At 46.3% G+C, this 23830-nt stretch overlaps 1 protein-coding gene and 1 long non-coding RNA gene across 5 annotated transcripts in view; one reads left to right on the top strand and one right to left on the bottom strand.

The window, feature by feature from the left end:
- Positions 1-23830, bottom strand: part of LOC310659591 — a 152965-nt gene that overhangs the window by 67486 nt on the left and 61649 nt on the right. The gene's annotated exons all lie outside the window — the stretch shown is intronic.
- SETBP1 (SET binding protein 1) overlaps positions 1-23830 on the top strand; it is a 262041-nt gene that overhangs the window by 178037 nt on the left and 60174 nt on the right. For all 4 annotated transcript variants that reach the window (XR_014502776.1, XR_014502777.1, XM_083402621.1 and 1 more), the window contains one exon: positions 229-3700. Coding sequence is in view for 2 of the 4 variants with exons in the window: in XM_083402621.1 (XP_083258747.1) it covers positions 229-3700 (3472 nt within the window). In the remaining 2 variants the exon portion in view is untranslated. The remainder of the gene's footprint in view (positions 1-228; positions 3701-23830) is intronic.

Here is a 23830-nt window from a genome sequence, read left to right as displayed (position 1 = left end):
GATTCCGTTCGACTTCCAAGGTACCACTGTATTTATTGCAGTCTAAAGACCCACAAGTTGCTTATTTCCTAAAATATATATATTTAGGATAAGAATATTTATTATATGGTGGGTTTGTTTGCTTTGTTTTCATTTTGCAAGAAAACGAAAACACATTCTGGTGAATTCTTTTCAGGGATCAGAAGCCCTAACTTTTTTTCTCCTCTTTTCTCTTTTTCTCATTCCCAGGTTTATGACAGACTGCCAAAGCATTCTGCTGTGCACTATGATCCCGTTCTCCAGCAAGACTTCACCAGTGACACCTTAAAATCGCGGCACCAGCAAAAAAGCAACAACCAGCATCATCTCGACTGGTCGGTGAGCTCTGAATCGGGGCCAGCTCCTCAAGCCTGCTTCATTGCCCCAGAGCCACACCGAGAAGCCACCAAGATCCCTGGTTCGGAGCCCACTGTATCTTTCAGCAAGTCCCAAGTGAAGAAATCTAACGCCAGCAGCACCTGGGCTCAGTTGTCAAACAGTAATAATAAGGACCTTGCAGCATGTAGTGCAGTCCCAGGGTCTAACAGTCTCAGCGCAACTTCCCAGCCAAACAAACTGTCTGATTGCAATGGTTTTTCGCCCCTAGTGAGTCAAGAGGGAGAGGGACAGGTAGAAGCCCTCAACCAGCCCACTGGCAGCACAAAGAAGAAATCCAGTAAGAAAGACTTGATCAACCAAACCATCCAAAATGCAGACATAGAATGGGTGAAAAATCCTCAGAAGTCATTTGAAGCCAAAACCCACGACAGCATGGAAGGGAAGAAGGAATCCAGCTCAACTAAGCCATCACCCCCTAGGCAAAGCCCACATTCTGCCAACACTTCTGAAAACGATTCGAGTCACGTACGGATTACTATTCCAATCAAGACTCCAGCAGTGGAGACACCTGGTCACAAAAGGAAGAAAAGGCAGTCTGCAAAAGCTGTTGTTGACAAGAGTGTCCCAGAGAAAACCTCTCCTTCCGGGCATCCTGTGAGCAGCGATGTAGCCAGCATGACTAACACACAGGCAGAGATGTGCAAGAAAGACCTGCGAGTTACAAAACAAGGGAAAGCAATGGAAAGCGAGCCTCCGTTGGTACCAGTGGAAAGCAATGAGATAGTCAGCAAATCTCCCGTGACCAATGCCACCAGGCTCAGAAAGTCCGCAGTTGTGACGCCTGCTTCAGTTACACATGTGACATCTGCCTCCGTTACACACGATGCCCCGACAGCTTGCAAGCAGCCGGAGGTTCAGCACCCGAAGTTTGCAGCAAAGCGAAGGTGGACGTGTAGCAAACCTAAAAATGTGCTCCGGGAACCTTCTCTAGGCCTCCCTGAGAAACTGATGGTAGAACCTCCTTCAGCTTATCCCATAACGCCATCCAGTCCGCTGTATACCAATACAGACAGTCTTACTGTGATTACTCCCATCAAGAAGAAGAGGGGGCGACCAAAAAAACAGCCTTTGCTCACCGTTGAAACCATCCATGAAGGAACGTCCACCAGCCCAGTCAGCCCCATCAGTCGGGAATTTCCTGGCACGAAGAAGAGGAAGAGGCGGAGGAACTTGGTGAAGTTAGCCCAGATGGCCCCTGGGGAAGATACGAACACCATCAGCGAGCTGAAGTTTCACAAGAAAGTTGGCAAGCTTGGTGTACTTGATAAGAAGACCATCAAGACCATTAACAAAATGAAGAGCCTCAAGAGGAAAAACCTTTTGAGCCAGATCTTGTCTTGCTCGAGTAGCATAGCTGTGAAGATGAAAACGCAGCCGCCAACCAACACAGGGGCTCCCACCATCGATGCGAGACTAGGGAAGCAAATAAACGTCAGCAAGAAGGGGACTATCTACATTGGTAAGAAAAGGGGAAGAAAGCCGAGATCCGAGCTGCAGCCCCCACTGGAAGACCCGAAGACAGCCATGAAACATTTGAGGCCCGTATCCAGCCAGCCAGAAAACCCAGCAGTGCCTTCTACCTTGCAGTCACTTGTGGCATCATCATCACCAGCAGCCGTCCATCCGCTCTCGACGCAGCTAGTGGGCTCTAACGGCAGCCTTAGCCCTGCCAGCACTGAAATGAATTTTTCAGAGTTAAAGACTATGCCAAATCTACAGCCCATCAGCGCTCTTCCCACAAAAACTCAGAAAGGAATACACGGCGGGACTTGGAAGCTGTCCCCACCCAGGCTCATGGCGAATTCTCCTTCCCACCTTTGCGATATAGGTTCCCTGAAGGAGGTCACGCTGTCTCCGGTGAGCGAATCCCACAGCGAGGAAACCATACCGAGTGACAGTGGGATCGGTACCGACAACAACAGTACGTCCGACCAAGCAGAGAAGACTTCGGAATCTCGCAGAAGATACTCGTTCGACTTCTGCAGCCTGGACAATCCAGAGGTCATTCAGTCTGACACCAGCACTAAGAACAGGCACAGTCACCGGCAGAAGCATCTCATCGTTGATAACTTTCTCGCCCATGAGACTATGAAGAAGCCAAAGCACAAGAGGAAGAGGAAGAACCTGCAGAACAGAGATGACCTCCAGTTCCTTGCAGACCTGGAAGAGCTCATCAGCAAGTTCCAAGTGTTCAGGATTTCTCACCGTAGCTACACGTTTTACCACGAGAATCCATATCCCAGCATTTTCAGGATTAACTTTGATCACTATTACCCTATGCCATATATCCAGTATGACCCTTTGCTGTATCTTCGCAGGACGTCCGACATGAAGTCTAAGAAGAAGCGTGGTAGACCTGCCAAAACCAATGACACCATGACGAAGGTGCCTTTCTTACAAGGGTTTGGTTACCCTATTCCCAGTGGGAGTTACTATGCACCCTATGGAATGCCTTACACATCAATGCCTATGATGAACCTTGGCTACTACAGTCAGTATCCTGCTCCTTTGTACTTGTCTCACACACTCGGAGCAGCTTCCCCGTTCATGAGGCCCACCGTGCCTCCTCCCCAGTTCCATGCAAGCTCTCACATGAAGATGCCCAATACTGCCAAGCATAAAGTGAAGCATGGGGTCCACCTGCAGACACCGGTAGGGATTGGCCTTGGGGATGTGCATTCTTCACTGACCTCTCCGAAGGCCGCAGGGACAAGCATACCCAGTGGCCGACTTCACAAAAGGAAACACAAACATAAGCACAAACACAAGGACGAGCGGATATTGGGGGCTCATGACGACCTGAGCAGTCTCTTCGCAAGCAAGTCCACTGGCTTCACCAGCCATTCGGTCAGTGACAGATTAAACGTCTCGGACAAAGAGCTCTCCTTGCTGACGGAGAAGAGCAAGCATAAGGAGAAACAGAAGCACCAGCATTGTGAAACCAGTGGGCACAAGGTTTCCAAGAGCAACTTCGAAGTGGATACCTTGTCTACGTTGTCTCTCTCTGACACCCAACAGTGGGTGCAGAGCAAGGATAAAAGTAACTCAAGCAATGATCCCATGGACTCTTGCATGAAGAGGTATTCTGGGAACACTGACAGCAGCGCACGGTCCGAGTCCCTGGACGTCTTTGGCGAGATGAATTCCTTGAGCGAAAAGCGGGACAATGATGGGAGCAAAAGGAGGAGTTTCGAAGGGTTCGAAACATACAGGGAGAAGGACCTTCAGACCTTCAGAACAAGCAGGAAGGACAGGAGCTGCTATGACTCATTGACAGCTTCAGGTAGGAATCTGAAAATACATATTTCTCTCAGTGCCGTTTTTTATGTGTTCGTTTTCCTTGCAGCTGGGTGTTTTGATGCCTGTTATTTGATGTTTATTTATGGCGTTTGTATACTGCTGTTCTGTCAATGCACTCAAGGTGGTTGGTTATTTAAAATAATGGTTTAGAGCCATCTAGACACTTCACAGAAGGGGCGAAGGGAAGAAGATTATAAGCTGGTACTTACTCTCTTTGGATGGTGTTATTGCTGTTGCTATAAAATGAAGCAAAATGATGCCCATGTGAAACAGTCACTGCAGGAGACAGTTTTGGGAGCGGAGGAACCAATTGGCAGTTGGTGTTGACCATCTGATGGAGAGTCCAGGTTGAAGGCTTGAACATGACGATTCTCCAGTGGGCAGCGCACTCTTAAATAGCATAGTGAGCTCACTCCAAGAGACTGTTTTAGTGCAGAAGTCCATGTACAGCTAAACAAGAAAGATATTTTGGCATTGCTTGGTAGTAGAACACATGATCTACATGCAGAAATCCCTGGGTTCAATACCTGGCATTTCCAGGTGACAGGTGCAGGGAAAGGCCCTCTACCTGAAACCTCAGAGAACTGGCGGTCAAGAGTAGGCAGTCAAGAGCTAGATGACTCAGTTTAAGACAGCTTCAACTGCAGCTTCATAAATCAATCTGTGATTCTGGAGGCAAGTCCAGGCAAGTCAGGATAGTTCCCTATGTGTCTTCTCCAGTCCCCCTGTTGGTTGTTCTGTTTGCATGTAAAACATTCAAGCAGTTAGAGAGGGGATGAGCCTCTCTAAGCGCTTTCACCCTCCAGTTTGAGGAGCACCAAGATCTGAAAAGAGGCGCCTCCTCTACGTGTGGGCTTGAAGCTCTGTGCAGTTTAGAACTTGGATTACACAGCTGTCGCACCCGCCATCTTCCTTTCCCCAGAATGCAACAATGACTCCAGGGGTACTCTGGGGAAAGGACAATGTTGTGTAGTGCACACACCCAACAAAATGCAAAAAGAAAGAATAGAACATGTTGGATGCCAATAGCAGCCCATGTCAGGGGCTGACGCCATCTTTGTTTCAGACCACCACTCTGTCCCAACTCTGTTCTCTGGTAGTCACTGGCTCCCCAAGCTTTCTGGCCCTGCACTTGGTCCCTGAAGCCCAGCCCTGACAGAACCACTGCTCTCACGTAAAAAGGTTTGTGGGTAAAGAGATAACAGATGCCACCATTTATTTATTACTATTTATTCATAAAAATGTCTATTCATTGCTGTCTCATAACAAAGCAGTTTCCGGCAATATGTATATATAATTAAAAACAAGTAAAAGTTTTAAATCAGAGAGCAGCATGTAATGATTATGGAAAGATGTTTTCTTAATTCCCTGCATAACCCTAGTGGTCAAGAAAACACAAAAAGGTGGTCAGTAGATGCTTACAAGTTCCCCATCTCTGGTCTAAGACTTGGGATGCCTGGATTCATGTGTTTTGTCAGGCAAATTACCTTAAAAGTGAAGGTTTAAGGAGCCAGTTCATGTAATTGAGAAGTATGCTTTGAGGTAGGTTGGGCTAAGTGTTTGGGAGTAGTTGTGTGGTGGTTTCTCTGCTTGCTGCCCAAATTGTTCAACTTGGGGAGACATTTTTATCGGCCACCTCCAAGAAGCCTTGTGGCAGCCAAGCGAAACTCCAGACCTCTTTGAAGTGCCATGACTCCTGCTGTGACCCTAAGATCCCTTAAGTTGCAAGTAATCTCTTACTACTATTATTGTTGGGTTACAGGGAAATGTGTTTTTGTCTTGAGCTGAAACTTATGTGATTCGCTTCAGCTTTGGGAGCCTTTAAATTCCCACCGCTTCTGAGAAAACACTTTCAACAGAGCTTGCATCGTACACCCCTAATGCAATGGCCATATTCTCTATCTCCACTATAGGAGACAGTATGTGTTAAGTTGTGGGCGAACATATCAGACGACACAGCGATTCTTCAAACAGCTCTTGTTTATTCAAAGGCCAGAACAGAACTGAACTGAGGAGCTCAGTCAGCCTGCTTATATAGAGCTCCAGAACAATGTAACTGTAGCAACTTTCTAAAACTATCCAATCACTGAACGTCACTTTCGATCCTTCATTTGCATACAAACTATCCAATCACTGAATGTCACATTCGATCCTTCATTTGCATAACTATCTACATTATCCCCCTGCTGGCCCAGGGTGAGAACTTCAATACATAACAGTATGCCTCTAAATCCTAGCTGTGAGGAACTGCAAGGGGGGAGAACGCTGTTGTACTCAGGATCTGCTTGCAGGCTTCCCATATGCATGGAGCTGGACACTACGAAAGCAAGATGCTGGACTAGATGGGCTTTTGCCCTGATCCAGCATAAGAACATAAGAAGAGCGTGCTGGATCAGGCCAATGGCCCATCTAGTCCATCATTCTGCTCTCATAGTAGCTAACCTAATGCCTGAGGGAAACCAGGGAGCCGAACATGAGGACAAGACCCCTCTCCCCACCCATGGTTTCCAGAAAACGATATTCGGAAGCATTTCTGCTGCCAGTTGTGGAGGCAGAACATAGCCATCATGGATGTTGTTGTTTAGTCGTTTAGTCGTGTCCGACTCTTCGTGACCCCATGGGCCAGGCACTCCTGTCTTCCACTGCCTCCCGCAGTTTGGTCAAGCTCATGCTGGTTGCTTTGAGAACACTGTCCAACCATCTCGTCCTCTGTCGTCCCCTTCTCCTTGTGCCCTCCATCTTTCCCAACATAAGGTTCTTTTCCAGGGAGTCTTCTCTTCTCATGAGGTGGCCAAAGTATTGGAGCCTCTGCTTCAGGGTCTGTCCTTCCAGTGAGCACTCAGGGCTGATTTCCTTAAGAATGGATAGGTTTGATCTTCTTGCAGCCCATGGGACTCTCAAGAGTCTCCTCCAGCACCATAATTCAAAAGCATCAATTCTTCAGCGATCAGCCTTCTTTATGGTCCAGCTTTCACTTCCATACATCACTACTGGGAAAACCATAGCTTTTACTATACGGACCTTTGTTGGCAAGGTGAAGTCTCTACCATCATGGCTAGTAGCCATTAATAGCCCTCTCCTCCATGAATTTGTCTAATCCTCTTTTAAAGACACCCTAGTCCAGAGATGGAACAAGTTCTATAGTTTGACTGTCCTCTGCATGAAGAAGTACTGTCTTTATTATTATTATTATTATTATTATTATTAATACCCTGCCCTCCCCAACCAGAGCTGGGCTCAGGGCAGCTAACACCAATAAAATCACAGTAAAGGGGAAAAGGGGGGGGGGGGATGACACAATTTTAAATACAGGTTAAAATGCAATTTAAAATACAGCTAATTTTATAGTAGCTGATAAATAAAGACCATAAGGGGAGGGAAACATAAGGGTCAGAGCGAGTCCAAACCAAAGGCCAGGCGGAACAGCTCTGTCTTGCAGGCCCTGCGGAAAGATGTCAAGTCCCGCAGGGCCCTAGTCTCTTGGGACAGAGTGTTCCACCAGATCGGGGTCATGGCCAAAAAAGCCCTGGCTCTGGTTGGGGCCAGCCTAACTTCCTTGAGGCTCGGGACCTCAAAGTACTGTTATTTGTGGACCTTAAGGTCCTCCATGGGGCATACCAGGAGAGGCGGTCCCGTAGGTACCTAGGCCGGACATTCAACTTCCTTGGATGTCCAAGACTTCCAGTGTTATTGGAGAGGGAGAAAAACCTATACAGTGGTGCCTCGCAAGACGAAATTAATTTGTTCTGCGAGTCTCTTCGTCTAGCGGTTTTTTCGTCTTGCGAAGCAACCCTATTAGCGGATTAGCACTATTAGTGGTTTAGCGGCTATTAAAGGCTTAGCGGCTTAGCGGCTTAGCTGCTAAAAGGCTATTAGCAGTTTAGCGGCTTAGAAAAAGGGGGTGGGGAGCGAAAAAAATCTCAAGACTTGCAAGACATTTTCATCTTGCAAAGCAAGCCCATAGGGAAATTCGTCCTGTGAAGCGCATCGAAAAACGGAAAACCCTTTCGTCTAGCGGGTTTTCCGTCTTGCGAGGCATTCGTCTTGCGGGGCACCACTGTACAAGATGAAAACATGGAAGTTGGAAGCACTGGGGCAAACTGCAACTGGAAAATGGGGCCATGCTTCTGAATTCTTAGCAAGATACCAAATTCTGCGGACACCTATGTGCGAACGCGGTCCAGACTGTTCGCCACCTCTCCCTCCTAACTAGATTTTCCGCCAGTGCCTCGTTCAGGCCTAGCCCTTTTTTGCTAGGCCGGAGAGAAAAGGGGAGCCTCTGTTGTGGTTGCCTAGCAACGGCTGCATGTCAAGTGCTGGTCCAGGCACCAGAGCAGATATCAGTTGTCCTGGTCTCAGTTATCAAGAGGCAAATAGAAATGAAGGAGTAAAATCCGCTTCCTCTCTTGAAATAATCCCATTTGGCCTTCACGGGTCACCGCGACATCTCTAGGCCAAGGTTTCTGTCCCTTAAAGGCTATTCGCACGTTTGCACGTACTTGGGAACTGTTCTCTGAGTACAAAATAATTATGATTACTAGGTGTGTGTTTGGATGGCAGCCTTTTCCCTGCAAAATATATAGAAGGAAGGTTTCAGTCTTTTTTTTTTACAGCCTTATTTAAACCAATTCAGGATCCAGGATTGATGTACTTTGTACTTATAAGGAACAAACCGCATCTATGATACTAATTGATAATACAGGATCAGGTGGCTAGGACCTGTTCCGTCACCTCCCAGTTTCTCGTGGTGATGAAAAATAGATGAAAAATCCTTACACAAAAATAAAAATAAAATGACAAGGCAAATCTACCATTAGGCGGCTTTCCCTCATTGTTTATTAACAATGAAAAGGCCTTCCCTATGCTCCTCCATGTGGTTACATTTGGCATTTATTGCTGCAGTTCTCTGTCATCTCCACAAAGTAGCAAATCACACATCCCACTTGGTGGACGAATATTCAGAGAAAATGGTCACCTCTCAAACGGTCTGTGAAGAATGTGTGCAAGTTTTGTGCCTTAAAGGAGAGAGTCTCTGAAAGCAAGGGAACCAGTAAAATCGCAAAGATTTTTCAGAGGATGTAAAAATACAACAGTTACTCATGAATGGAAAATAAAGTCATCTTTGCTTGAGTTCTAACTAGACTGGGTTTGCTGTTCCAGCTTCTTCTTTTTAAAAAAAAAGCACAAAAAAACTTTGTGTTTATTTTCATGTCTGCAAAAATGTGGGGCTCTCCATGATCTAATCCATCAAGCTCCAGATTATGAGCTTGGTTTGTTCTTTGTCAAAAGTATTATTTGGATGGAAAAGTCATCAGCGTTTAGCTAACCAGAGCCATACTTTGTACTATACAAAGAGGAAAAGAAAAATATATTAAAACTAAAACGAGCTCTGCCAGGAAAACCAGGAGCCAAGAGCGCTCATTAAACTCTATGATTGTCTGCTTATGATTGTCTGAGGCCGCGGCGCAGCATTTTCTTCGGACCCTTGTCCTTAAACGAGAATTGCCGCCAGTGTTTCTTCACTTGAATTGCCTGTAGTTGGGAAGGTTTCACACATTACACAGCAGGAACTCCTGGTTTCCCCATCAAATGTACACTCAACAAGAGCCACTCCCTCACATATGTACATCCCACATTATTATTATTATTATTACAGTGGTACCCTGCAAGACGAATGCCTCGGAAGACGAAAAACTCGCTAGACGAAAGGGTTTTTCGTTTTCTGAGGTGCTTCGCAAGACGGATTTTCCTAAGGGCTAGCTTCGCTAGACAAAACAGCCCTGCCTCTCCTGTCATGGCGACGGTCACTGCACGCACGCACGCTCGCTTCCCCGCTCCTCCGGTTCCCTCCCACCTTCCTGCTGACGGCTCCTCCGGCTCCCTCCCACCTTCCGGCTGATGGCCGGCCTTCCGGCTTCCTCGCGCCACTGCCCACCGCCCTCGCACGCTCCTCTAAGAGAGCCGTTGCCGCCAGCAGCCAGCGTTGGAGCCGGAGTCGCGCTCCTGAGCCCCGCCGCCCTCCAGCAGCCGCGTCTCGCGGTGGCCACAAGGCGTGGGTGAGTCCAAGGTACCGGCTGCGGCAGCTGCCCTGCTTCTCCCCGCCCCTTCCTGCCGTGGTGCTTCGCAAGACGAAAAAACTCGCGGAACGAAAAAACTCGCGGAACGAATTAATTTCGTCTTGCGAGGCACCACTGTATTATTATTATTATTATTATTATTATTATTATTATTATTAAGATTTATATACTGCCCTTCATCAAAAGATCCCAGAGCAGTTAACAAGATAAAAAAAAAGATAAAAGCACAATTGAATGGTTAAAACAGAAACAATACCCTCCACCCCAAAACACCAGAGGCTGTAGACTATTAATCAGCCAAATGCCTAGTTGAAGAGGAACATTTTTGCCTGGCATCTAAAGATATACAAGGAAGGAACCAGGCAAACCTCCCTGGGGAGAGTGTTCCATAAACAGGGAGCCAGTGCAGAAAATGTCCGTTCTCATGTTGCCACCCTCCAGACCTCAGATGGCAAGGGGTCTTATGCAGGTATCAATGTACACAATAAACACACAAGACCTAACCGGCTGTATTTTTGAATAAATAAAATATACTATTCATCACTACTGTGCTATAAGATCCTGTAATATGATATATGAGCCTGTTCTACTGATGAAGCCTAGGATGGCGAAACAAGGCTTATATTCCAGAAATCCTGGTCTTAGACTCTGTGAAAGGATTCTGTGAAACTGAAACAACCCTTCATGTGGATTATTGGACTCTTTGAGCAGACAGGTGGAATAGATGCTTTTACATGTACGGACCTTATGCATGAACTGACTAGAGAATGAACTGATCCACTGGGTCTTCTGCTTTTTTTGTTGAACTCTATGAGACTTCCATTGAAGTTGAGAATTTGATACAATGAATAGTATACCTTATTTATTCAAAAGTACAGCCGGTTACGTCTTGTGTGTTTATTGAGTATGTTCCACGTAACCATAGGTTTGTTGTTGTTGTTTTGGTGTCTACATGCATAGAGCTTCTCAACACTAAGGGAGCTTCGCTGTCAGGGATTGTTTCACTGTGATTATGGAGGCTCTTTGGGTCCCGCCTAACTCTGCTTCAGCATTATGCTGAAAAGCATTATGAACTCCGCATTACAGCTGTCTTCTTCCTCTACCTTCTCTGTCACCTCCCCTTTTCTTTCCAGCAGCAACAAATCTGGACTTCCTCGCACACGAATTAATGCTAATTGCAGAAGGCCAGGTCACCGTCAGCAAGGCAGTGCTAGAAAGGGCAATACAGTTAGGAGGCAGAGGTGTGGGTTGGTAATGAGTTAAGAGAGCTGTTTTCCTCTAGGCGAGTGGTTTAAAACCTGCTGTGTGGTAACAGTGACACAGGACACGGTGTTGACATCACTGTGACATGGCAGAGTGATCCAGCGGAGGCAACAGGCTAGCCTCTCAGGTAGGGATGGGCAAGAGATTCGATCCAGTTCACATATACAGGTGAACCTACCCAGGAGCGGGATGGCGGAATGGGAAGATGTCCCCCTGCCGCTGGCGCTGTGCCTCTCTTAACTTTGGTTGCCTGGCAGTGCCCACAAAGTACCTGTGGTGCATCGACTTCCAGTGAGATCTTGCAAGGTCCCGTCAAAGTCTCACAAGATCTCATGCACTCTGGGAGATCTTGTGAAACTTTGGCAAGACTTATAAAATATCACCGGAAATTGGTGATGCTTCTCTGCTGGTGGCAGAGGCAAGCGCTGCCTCTTGAGCCTCTATTACTTGAGACGAGCGCCTCACTTTGCCTTATCTGTAGGCTGGGCCTGCACCTACCTCTCACCTGTACTGCTGATCTGTTAGGAAAGCCTACAACAGGGAAAGTTTTGTTCTCCATCCCCAATAAAAGGGTAAAATACCATCTTCCATGGAACTACCTGAGATTACCCCTTCCTTGAGTCCAACATCCATGGGTCAACTTAGATCATCAGGAGGAGTGCAGACAGGTGAGCTGTTGGCCACCTCCTATAGTTAAGTTCAAGGTCAAGTTTAAGACAGTATGACGCAAGGGAGATGAACGTACTATATCAAATGCAATGAGAAATAAAACGGAATTAAGCAGAAATCAATGCAAACTGAATGTGAGGAAGTAAACCAGAATTAAACATAAATCAATATAGAACAAGTTAATTAAAACTTGGCAGTTGTCCTTACAGATGGCATAATTAAAAAGTCCAGCTCAACCAATTATTTACCTAGGTGTAAATTTCCATCTTTTAATTGGTAGGCAATTATTAACCATAAGAAAACATGCAGAATAAAACCATTGCTCATTGAATCGATCAAGCTTCTGCAGTAGTATGTATTTACAATTCCTGTATCAAATTTGGGTTAGTGCTGTTGAGAAGGTAGGAACTGTTCCCAAACTCGTGATACACTGTTTAAAAATCAGGAAATCTATTGTTTGATACACTGAGCAATGGGTGCCATTTTTGAACAGAGCAGCAAGGTATTTTATCTCCAGCTATCATAGCCAGAAACTCACCTCCATAAAATAAATTTATGGTGCTCGCAATTCTGGAGAGTTGACAAGACCTGGGCATCTTGGAGAACGTCTCCAAATCCTGCTTATTTGGGCAGGCTTTCAGGATGTGAGCTTTTACAAAACACATATATCATTCAGGCATACCTGTCAGGGAGTCATGATTGGCTGCAGGCCCATTTAGAAGGTGGCAAAATTAGATTTGATTCTGAGTAAGGAGTGTTAAATCTCTCCCACTGAGACCGATAGAACTTAAAAGTGCTTACCGGCAGCTGGGTGGTGCCCATAATTCCGTTTTATCTGCGCTCTACGGCTCAGCTTCATGCAGACAAATGGGTGGGACAGCTTAGGAAATACACTGGTGGAATCCAGGAGGACTCCAACCTTCCAACCTTTGTGATTATCTCAATACGCTTCATGTTGTGCATGGAGACCTTTCTGCGCATTTCTATATTAAGCCCTGTGCCAAGCATTGCCTCCATGTTCAGTGCACACATAACGAATGTGCAACAGGTCAAATCGAAATGCGATATTCCCACTGCAGTTCACAGAAATTGCTAATTGCTCCCTGGTGTCAGTACCACTTACAACAGGTGCTCCTCTCAAGACCTTGAAACCGTTATCTCTCTGCAAGCTCTCATCCCTCCCTTTTCCTCTAATGTTGGGTGGTAATTTGAGCCAGGCAGCTGCAGTTCACAGAAAGCCGTATTGGGGAGAATGGTTTCATCTCCTTTATAACCTCTTGCAATGTTGGCACTGACTCATAGGGCAAACTCCATTGCTTTAGCAGCGGGGGTTTTTAGTTTCAACCCTGTCTTCTGGGGTGACAGAGAACAATTTGCCCGAGACCACCTATTGAGTTCTTAGTATAGGTGAGATTTGAGTGTCATCATTCCTGGGTTCCAATTCATGTGGTTTGGATCCCCTTACACATGGAGTCTTGCTCTACATTTTGTCCCCTAATAATGTACTATACGGTTGCGTGGCGAGTACCCGCCTCCCCCCTTGGAAAATAAAGACACAAGACACAGCATTTAAGATTAATGGGCGAAAAAGGCCACAACTTTATTGATTGCAGGAATTGAGCAGTATTGGCTTAGGCATTGGTCCTATCGACTAACCGGCTTCAGCCTGATTTCTTGAAGACTGGCAAGGGTTAACCACCAGCAGGGGGAGTCCTGCTGATGTACATCAACTAGGAGCTCCCCCGGGGTCACCGCCTGGGGCGTGCCTTAGGCCCACACCTCCATAGGCTTCAGACAGGACAACGCCCCCCGGAATCCTTTACCGGACTACCCTTCGATTTGGGGGAAGGTGATGGCGCTTCCTCCCCCCCTCTCATCTGCATAACAATACCCTTACCAATGCCTAACCACCAATGCCGAGGAAGTTGTGACAATTTGCTATGAGGTAGGCGAAAAACCAAATGGCTGGTGCCAATTTGCCAAGTGGAAAAAATTCCTACCAGGCCCCTTGACGGCGACCAACCAAAGTCCATAGCAATGTCAGAGAGCCAAACCTAAGGGCGGGCAGGGTGGGAAACTGGAGCAGCTGGAGCGAAGAAGAGAGGGAAATCCTCGGCCGCACCAGCCCTAAATAGCCTGGGCCATGCCTCCTTGGCCGTCCAAGGATTCCCCCAGTCTTGCAGGGGCTGTGATTCAGCCCCCACGCATGTGGGGAGGGTGTGGGGTCTGCAACCCCACCTCCTCTCCAGCTTGGAAGTGACTATGTGATAAAGAAGTGAAAATGTGTGAAGAGGTACATCTGTGAGAGCCGAGATTGGCTGCAGTTGCTTCTTGGATGCCCCCTTGGTGGCACTCCTTGCTGATGCTCTGCGACTTGTGAAATCGCCCTTGGCCATTCCAGCGCATTACAATATGAGCTTCCATAACATAGCATTGATGCAGTCTGTCTTGTTGACGCACCCTCATGTGTGGATGCCCTGCTTTCTCCCAGCTAGCAAATCCACACGAGACCTTTTTGCAGCAGTGTTGTCGGCATGCGGCTAGCAAAGATGCTTGTTTTAAATCATTGCTGTGGGTCAAACCTTTTTCCCTTGCAAAGGAGAACTTTCCTAACCTTCTAACTCTTGCGCTGCTTTAAAGCTCGGCGAAGGGATTTCACAGGGAATATAAAATTCACCAGAAGGATCATTGCTGTGTTAGTTATATATATAAATAGCCTGAAGAAAGCACCAGTTTTGCCCTTTTAGTAGCTAGAAATGCATCAAATCCATTACACATAGCCTAATATTTTACCTTTGAAGACAAAATTGCAGCCTGTGTTTTCTGTCCAGGAGGATGTTATAGATTCTCTCTCCACCCCCACCTTCCCAACATGCTTCCAAGGGAGTTTTAAAACAGCTTCATTTCATCCAAACAGCATTGTTTACTTGATGAATATCACACTCCTGCCATAAAATGGTCCATCGGATTATCTTACTTCTCGAAAGGCCTTGGAAGATAAAGCCTTAAATAGGAGCAACTGTTTGCGAAAGGGGGCTTGCTTATGTATTGCTTCCATATACAAAGAATAAGAACAGCAAACAAATGAGCAGCTGCACCGAAGATGCTCATGACCTGTTAAGAGCATGTTCTCTGTAAGTTCTTTGCTTAGATGTTCATTGCAGTATCTGCCATGTGGAAGCCCACACCCATTTAAGGACAGCATGGTCTCACCTAGTGGCTGTGTGCTAGGGCCAGTGACAGAGGCCATAATCATCAGACCTCTGCTCAGGTCTAATTCCTGGAGACTCCTTACTTGTCCACTGCTGCCACCTCCTCACTCTGAGCAAGGCAGCATTAAGCTTTGCACACCTTGTCAAGTCAAGTAACCTTTATTGGCATCACATAAGAACATTCAGAATACATTTAAAATAGATAGGCCAGTGCAATCTCGTCGTCACCCCAATGGCACAGTCACCCGCCAAAGGGCAGAAGAGGCGTGCAATCCGCCTCATCTCTGAGGGTTTCCAGCAAGGGCAGGATCCTGTAGCATACTTCGGCAACAAAAAATCAAATAGATGAACTTAGCTACTGTCTAGGTGAGCTCCTGGTCTCTCCCCTGTAATAAGAAGCACATAACCTCCGTCTCTGGTTTCCATGTTGGAATACATAGATGGTCCAGAAATAGTTGGCAGAGCTCATCATACAATTTACATTTAAGGGCCATGTGAGCTAGAGTTTCCACCAGGTGGGAATCGCATGGACAGATCCTATCTCCTTCTGCCAAACCCACAAACCTACCCCAAAGGAGTTTAGAAGGATCTCTTCTCAATCTCCTTTTTCCCAGGCTAAACATACCCAACTTCCTCAACCGTTCCTCATACGGCTTGGTTTCCAATTACAATTGTGATTCTTACTGGATAACAATTGTGATTATTTATCTTAGTTATGAATTGCTTCTCAAAACTGTTTCACTGTTTTTGTTGGCATCTGTCTGCCTTAAGAGACTATGCAGTGTGTCTCCAGTGAGTGAAATCAAACTGCTGGAGAATCACGGCGTCTGCTGTGGCTGCAGAGACTGGTAACTCCATAGCCTTTTCTTCTCCCAAAGGTGTTCCACAAGGCAATGGGTAAATTTCACAAAATGTATAAAAGAATTGCATATATAAAAAACTATTCAAAATAATAGCTTGTTAAAATAATTTCAAATCCAGTACAAATATGGACTGGGATAAGAAATATCCATTTAGGAGGTTTGTTGAAAGAGGAAAATATTCAACAGTTGCCAAAAGGGACAGTAAAATAAGGCATCTGCCTGATATATCTTTGAAGTTTCAAAGGGTGTGTGCTACCACACCAAAGGCCCGATTCTCAACATTGTGTAGAACAGGTCTCCTAATAGGATGGTTCTTCTGCACAGTTGTACCAATCAGTTTGGTATGTAGGAGATGAAGCAAACTTTTAGGTACAATTAGCAAAAGGTCCTTATTAGAGAAGACTCTTGAGGGCTTATAAATTACCGTATTTTTCGCTCTATAAGACGCACCAGCAGACCATAAGACACACCTAGTTTTTGGAGAAGGAAAACAAGAAAAAAAATATTCTGAATCCCAGAAGCCAGAACAGCAAGAGGGATTGTTGCACAGCAAAAGCAGCGATCCCTCTTGCTGTTCTGGCTTCTGGGATAGCTTACTTTTTAGGAGGGAAAAAGTGAGTCTTATAGAGCAAAAAATATGGTACATACATGAGAGGACAGCTGTGAAGGGAAAGACTGAAAGAATGTAATCAGTACTTTTTGGTGAAAACTGAGGTGTTGGCACTCATACCCTTGGCGATAATTTTTTGACACTGTCTTGCTGATTCCCCCGCGTTTCAACCCAAGTTTGTTGCTTTGAGAGCAAACCTAAAATTATCTTTTATAAATCATATTTGCATAACTGAAAGCTGAAAGGAAACCAGGACAAGCTGTCCTTTGGGGGAATTTTGATTTTCTGGCCATTTTGTTTGTTTATATATAAAAAATAATGTTCAGTGATGTCTAGGCTCCAGGAATGCATCTCCTCATCCAACCCACAAGCCTCTGGCAGAATGCTAACACTACACAGAATGTTCTTTTTAGCCTTTCCCCCCGCCCTCCCGCTTCCAAAAGGTATAAATCACAGTGTTTAGTTTTTGCAAATTGAAGTATAGGCTTTGTGCTATATGTCTGGCATTAGTTCTTTTGGCCAAAAGTTTGACGCTCCTTCCAAAGAAATATGGACGATCAGCTCGCCACTGTCTGGCTTTGAACACATTTACAAAACCTCAGTCTTTAAGCCCGTAAAGGAAAACAGAGAATGCCTATTAGGTTCCCTTTGGCTGTTTTGCTGCTGTGAGTTTTCTAACTCTTCTGATTCTGCATGAGAGAGAGAGAGAGAGAAAGAGACAGGCAAACAGACAAAGGGAGAGAGACTCAGTGCTGGGCTCTACTTTCCTTAAAAGGCCTAACTATTCATCTTATCTCCAGATTCTATTGCTCTCGTTCTTTGAAAGTGTCTTATTTAAACATCTTTGGGCATCCCACAATATACTCTGACATGCCTCAGCCACTCTGGGTGGCTTCCAACATATATAAAAACATAATAAAACATTACACATTAAAAGACTTCCCTATGCAGAGCTGTCTTCAGATGCCTTCTAAAAGTCAAAGAGTTGGTTGTCTACTTGGCATCTAGTGGGAGGGCGTTTCACAGGGCGGGTGCCACCACCGAGGAGGTCCTCTGCCTGGTTGCCTGCAACCTTTCTTCTCACAGTGAGGGAACTGCCAGAAGGCCCTCAGAGCTGGACCTCAGTGTCCAGGTTGGATGATGGGGGTGGAGACACTCCTTCAGATATACATGTTATATCCTATTTGGTTTAAAAAATAGGTGCCTCTTGATCCATGAATTTTTTCGGTTACCTGATGCTCTCAAGACACAGTTGGCCCACAAGTCCCATCATCTCTGACCACAGTCATGCTAGCTGGGGCTAATATGACCTCAGTCAATAAATATCTGTTTCCCCACTACTGCGCTGTTGTCTTCAAGTTTTCCGCAACCAGAATCCAACTTTAACCCCAGCCTGCAAGGTATGAATGAATCGGTCACTGACCAGAGTGAGCCTACAAGGTAGAAGCTTATGTTCCTCTTGATGGGGCACAGTGGCGTAGCGTGGGTTGTCAGCACCCGGGGCAAGGCAAGTAATTTGCGCCCCCCCCCGCTGCACTGTCCCTCCCCCAGATAGTCCCTCGCTCTCTCTCCACACCGCACCGCACGCCTGGCACCCTCCCCTCTACAGTGGGCGACGACCCGGCGGCTCGGATCGGATTCGCACAGCCAGCACTGCAGTGAGAGAGAGTGAGTGAGCCAGGTAGGGGCAGAGAGCTGCGAGTGCGAGCGCCCCCCCCCCGATGTTGCGCCCGGTGTGGACGGCCCCCCTTGCACCCCCCACGCTACACCACTGATGGGGCAGAACTCCAGGCTTCAGAGCAGGTAGAGAAGGGTCACTTTGCTAAATAGTTATAATGTTTCCAATGACACGGAAATGAGAAAAAGGGTAAGAGGGATTGTGGTTGATTTTTTGGGGAGGGGGGGGGTTTAAAAAGACTGTTAGAAAAAACTTCCTTGGAGATCTGTCTCGCCAGAGTGGTGCATGCTCTAGTTATCTCCCGCTTGGACTACTGCAACGTGCTCTATGTGGGGCTACCTTTGAAGGTGACCCGGAAACTGCAATTAATCCAGAATATGGCAGCTAGACTGGTGACAGGGAGCGGCCGCCGGGACCACATAACACCATTTCTGAGAGATCTGCATTGGCTCCCAGTACGTTTCTGAGCACAATTCAAAGTGTTGGTGCTGACCTTTAAAGCCCTAAACGGCCTCTGTCCAGTATACCTGAAGGAGCGTCTCCACCCCTATCGTTCAGCCCGGACACTGAGATCCAGCGCCGAGGGCCTTCTGGCCGTTCCCTCATTGCGAGAAGTGAGGCTACAGGGAACCAGACAGAGGGCCTTCTCAGTAGTGGCGCCCGCCCTGTGGAACACCCTCCCATCAGATGTCAAAGAGATAAACAACTACCTGACATTCAGAAGACATATTAAGGCAGCCCTGTTCAGGGAAGTTTTTTAATATTTAACGCTGTACTGTTTTTAACACTTGATTGGGAGCCGCCCAGAGTGGCTGGGGAAACTCAGCCAGATGGGTGGGGTATAAATAATAAATTATTATTATTATTATTATTATTCCATTGCAGAAAAGCTGCAAAGTTGTTGATATTTATTGCTGATCATTTGCAACCCCAATAGCCTAGGATTACCCTTGCATCTCCATTAGAAATGGGCTTCAGTCAGAGTGGCTAGATCGTGTGATGGTTTAATTGCTTCCAGTAAATGGTCCTTGGTTGACTGGGATCACTTGGAGGAGAGGAATGCATAGCAGCGGGAGGGGAACTGCAGCAAAGATCAGCAAGCGGCCAAGAAATATAGTATTAAGACATTTGGTTCAAAGTGTGTGCGCGTCTCTCTTCCTGAAATTACTAGCAAAAGAAAGCAAACCTTCCATGTACTGAATATTTTGCTTAGGGCGCTGTAATTCCAGAACCACCAATCCCACTGAAATGGCGAGATTTCAAGGTTTGATCTAGAAAGCCTGGCTGGTCCTTTTTTCCCACCGTGACATTTTATATGGGCCAGAAATTGCTGCAAAACTTTGGGCTTCAAGCCACTTGGCAAACCGTTTACTGCACTGCAATTGTAAGGATGTTAACATAGAAGATGTTGCCTTGAGATTAAACGCTTTAGCTGGTCAGGAAGAGACAAGGAACATGGCTGTTACTATTACAAATAGGAGTAGCATTCCATTAATGTACCTTACAGAACAGCATTAGGCTGTGAGTACGCCACAGGAAAGAACTGTGATTATTGGGGAAACCGGTGGAAGGTGCTCAGAGTCTATGGGATGGAGCAGATTATCTATCAAGTGAATTAATGAGCAAAAAAAAGAACAAGTCTTTGCTCCAGATTGCGTATAATCTAAACTTTAGCCCTGCGCGGTACCACAAAAGGAGGGAAGAGAATATGGATTGATAAGGGGAGGGCAAGCCCAATTCATTTTTTAAAGGACAAAATGCCCCCCATGCAGATTCTTCAGTGGAACTTGAATTCTGCTTTCATAGTAGCAGTGGGGTAGTGTCTTCCAACACACCTCAGGACAGTGAGCTGCTACCAACTCTGCCTAATAGTAGAGCCGGCCCTGGATATATAGGGTAACAAGGAATGAAACAGAACAAAGAAATTGGTTGTACTTAAGTTTTCTCTCACTCGGAGATAAGGATTTAAGTGTTGATAGGTTCCCAGAAGCTGTCAGGTTTGTGAAGTGGCGTAGCCAGGGGGTCCCCAGGGACAGCTGCCCTGGGTGCAAAATAATTAAGGGCGCAAAATTTCAACACCCAGCGCTGCCTCAGCGCAGCTGCACAGTTCAGTTGCTGGGCTCCATTGAAAACGGCTTACCTACGCCGTGGCTTCTCCAGACAAAGGAATGACTCTTCTTTTCTTATGTCTGTGGCTGTGAACTCCTGGGTGACACAGCCCACACTACACCACTGCTTTTAAGAAAGAGCATGTGATTATATAACAATACAATTATAGAGTTAGGAGGGGCTGAAAGGGTCATCTAGTCGTCCCCCTGCAATGCGTGGGGTCAAACCCACAACCCTGAGATTAAGAGTAAATAAGAATAGCTAAAGGTAAAGGGACCCCTGACCATTAGGTCCTGTCGTGGCCGACTCTGGGGTTGCGGCGCTCATCTCACTTTATTGGCCGAGGGAGCCGGCGTACAGCTTCCAGGTCATGTGGCCAGCATGACTAAGCCACTTCTGGCGAACCAGAGCAGCGCATGAGAACGCAGTTTACCTTTCTGCCAGAGCGGTACCTATTTATCTACTTGCACTTTGAGGTGCTTTTGAACTGCTAGGTTGGCAGGAGCAGGGACCGAGCAACGGGAGCTCACCCCGTCGTGGGGATTCGAACCGCCGACCTACTGATCGGCAAGTTCTAGGCTCTGTGGTAGAGATGTATTATAAACCATTTCCACAGTCATCAAATATGTGTGTCATTCTCACTTCATTCACCGCTTCATCTGATGCCCATTAGATGTTTTGGTCCACAGCAACCATGCTGGCTGAGGCTCATGGGAGCTGTAGTCCCAAAAATATCCGGAGAGCACTGGGTTGGTGAAGCCTGGAGCAGGTCTTAGCATTCACCGAGTTCCAGATCCCTCGCATGTGTGGAGTTCTGTGTTTGATCCCTAGAGCAACAGAACTGGGTCTGCAGCAGTAGCAAAGAGATTTTGGAGAATTGCCATCAGCTGAAGCGAATAAAACTGAGGCAGATGGATCAATGTAAGGCAGTTCCTTATATTTTGGTTAGCAGGTCAGGTGGAGTGGCAGGCATGAGCAGTCTCCTGGAGACCTGTTGACAATACAAGACGATCCAGTGGTCTTTTCCATCTCTTTGCAACCTGGGTTTCCCACACCTAACCCCAACATGCTAAGCTCAACCGCTCTGGCACGAAATAACAAGTTTCTACTTTGTTTCCAGGGGCTGTGTGGGTGTTTCGGAGCTGGCTGTCTCCCTTATTAATCGCTTCCATCCTCACTTCGCTAACCAGCCTTCCCCGTATATCTTGAATGGATTTTCTTATTAAATAAGAAAGTAATGGATTGCTCAAATGAGCCAGCCGGAGCTTAGGTTTTCCCCCTTCTGGGTTGCAGCGTGGTGCCAAGTCCCTGTCTGGCAACCCCTCTCGACATTCCGCAGATGGCATTGATGCAGAAGCGTTGCCGGTTGTGGAACTCGTAAAATCAGCCTTGTGGGTGCAAGGCCTTTTTGTCTAAGCAGTTCCAATTAAAAGCCGTTTTGCCGAAGGGAAGCTTCGCGGCAGCCATGGTTCCTTGGTGGAGAGCAGGGAAAGGAAGTGGAGGCTGGAAGATAGATTTGCAGCCAGATGCTTAATGTCATCTAGAGTAATGATGGCAAGGAGATTCCAAGCAAGGCTCCCCTACCCACAGCTTTCCTGAAGGATCTTCGCTGTAGCAAAATTGGCATTTATTACCGCCCTCATATTAATTGGCCCTTTCTGCCCCAGGGCAGCCGAACGCTGCGGAAAACCCCGTTTAACGCATTTGTGCGAATGAAGTTTGTGAATGAATGAGAGGAGGGGAAATCAAAGCCAGCTTAGAGAAAACCAGTGATAAAATCAGATGACACGGTTTTGCCAGAACTCCCATAAACTTTTCTCAGCAGTCTAAACAAAGTGATGAATGTGGGCAAAATGTCCTCCCCCCCCCCCGATACTCTCTGTCTGTCACCCCCATAGCTGTCAACTTTTCCCTTTTCTTGCGAGGAATCCTATTCAAAATAAGGGAATTTCCCTTAAAAAAAGGGAAACGTTGACAGCTATGGGCTCCTGCCTGCTTTCACTGCAGGAGGGGGGGCTGGGCTGGGAATAATAATAATAATAATAATAATAATAATAATAATAATATATTTATATCCCAGCCATCTGGCTGGGCTTCCCCAGCCACTCTGGGCGGCTTCCAGCAAAATATTAAAATATAATAATTCATCAAATATTAAAAGCGTCCCTCAAAAGGGCTGCCTTCAGATGTCTTCTAAAAGCTATATAGTTGCTTATTTCTTTGACATCTGGTGAAATGGCATTCTTGAACATCAGAGCCCACACAGTGGCCACGGATATTGGTATTCATCGTTGTGAATTATACCGGATTCAGCCATTCGTGGGCATGTCCACGCTTTTTAGCAAGGCTGTAACCCTGGAAGAGAATTGTTAGTGGGAATAAGTCACCAGGTAAAATCAGAAAGTGCATTTCTTTCTGCTGATTTACTTTGCTGTCCTTGAAGAACTTAAAAAAAAAAAAAATCCCAGACACAAATCTGAAAGTGTGAATTTGATGGTTCAAGGAAAATAGTTTTATATATACAAACTTTGACGAACGAAGAAGTAAGCTAATCGGGTACCTGGCCCAAAGTCTGGATCTTAACGCCATTCCTGACCTTCCACTCCTAACAAGTCAATTTGTGGTCTCACAAACTACAAATTTGCAAATGAGTGTCTTTTAATGGACTAATTAGCACCGGTTATAGAATATAGTGGGACGCAGGTGGTGCTGTGCTCTAAACCACAGAGCCTCTTCGGCTTGCCAATCTGAAGGTTGGCAGTTCGAATCCCTATGACGGGGTGAGCTCCCGTTGCTCGGTCCCTGCTCCTGCCCACCTAGCAGTTCGAAAGCATGTCAAAGTACAAGTAGATAAATAGGTACCACTCCGGCGGGAAGGTAAATGGTGTTTCCATGCGCTGCTCTGGTTTGCCAGAAGTGGCCTAGTCATGCTGGCCACATGACCTGGAAGCTGTCTGCAGACAAATGTCAGCTCCCTCAGCCTATAGAGCGAGATGAGCATGCAACCCCAGAAGCGTCCGCGACTGGACCTAACGGTCAGGGGTACCTTTACCTTGACCTTATAGAATACTGTTCAGGTTTTTTTAAAAAATGTATTAAATTTGTATACTGCCCTTCATCTGAAGATCACGGTGTGGTTCACAACATAAAAATACAAAATGAGAACACAAAAAATAGCAGAATGAAAACAAGCAGATACCACCTTCTCCTTCAAGCATATTTGAAAGTCCATAGAATCTTAATCAGCCAAAGCTTGGTTATAGAGAATTGTTTTCGCTTGGCCCCCAAAGATATGTAATGAAGGCACCAGGCAAGCCTTCTTGGGGAGAGCATTCCACATATGGGAAGACACCACAGAAAAGGCCCATTCTCATGTTGCCTCTCATTGAGAAGGCACATGAAGAGCCTTAGATGATGATCGCAGGGTCTGGGTTGGTTCATATGGGGAAAGGTGTTCCTTGAGGTATTTGCGGTCCTGAGCCGCCTACGTCTTTAAAGGTCAAAACCAGCACTTTGAATTGGGCCCAGAAGCTACTTGGCAGCCAGTTCAGTCAGGCCAAGATTGGCGTTATACGCTCAAACCATCTTCCCCCGGTGAGCAACCTGGCCACCAAGTTCTGCACCAGCTGAAG

Source organism: Podarcis tiliguerta (assembly GCF_965153285.1).
Source record: "Podarcis tiliguerta genome assembly, chromosome: 11".
NCBI lineage: Eukaryota > Metazoa > Chordata > Lepidosauria > Squamata > Lacertidae > Podarcis > Podarcis tiliguerta.
Note: the sequence above shows the minus strand (reverse complement) of the source record. Positions and strands in the feature narration are given on the sequence as shown.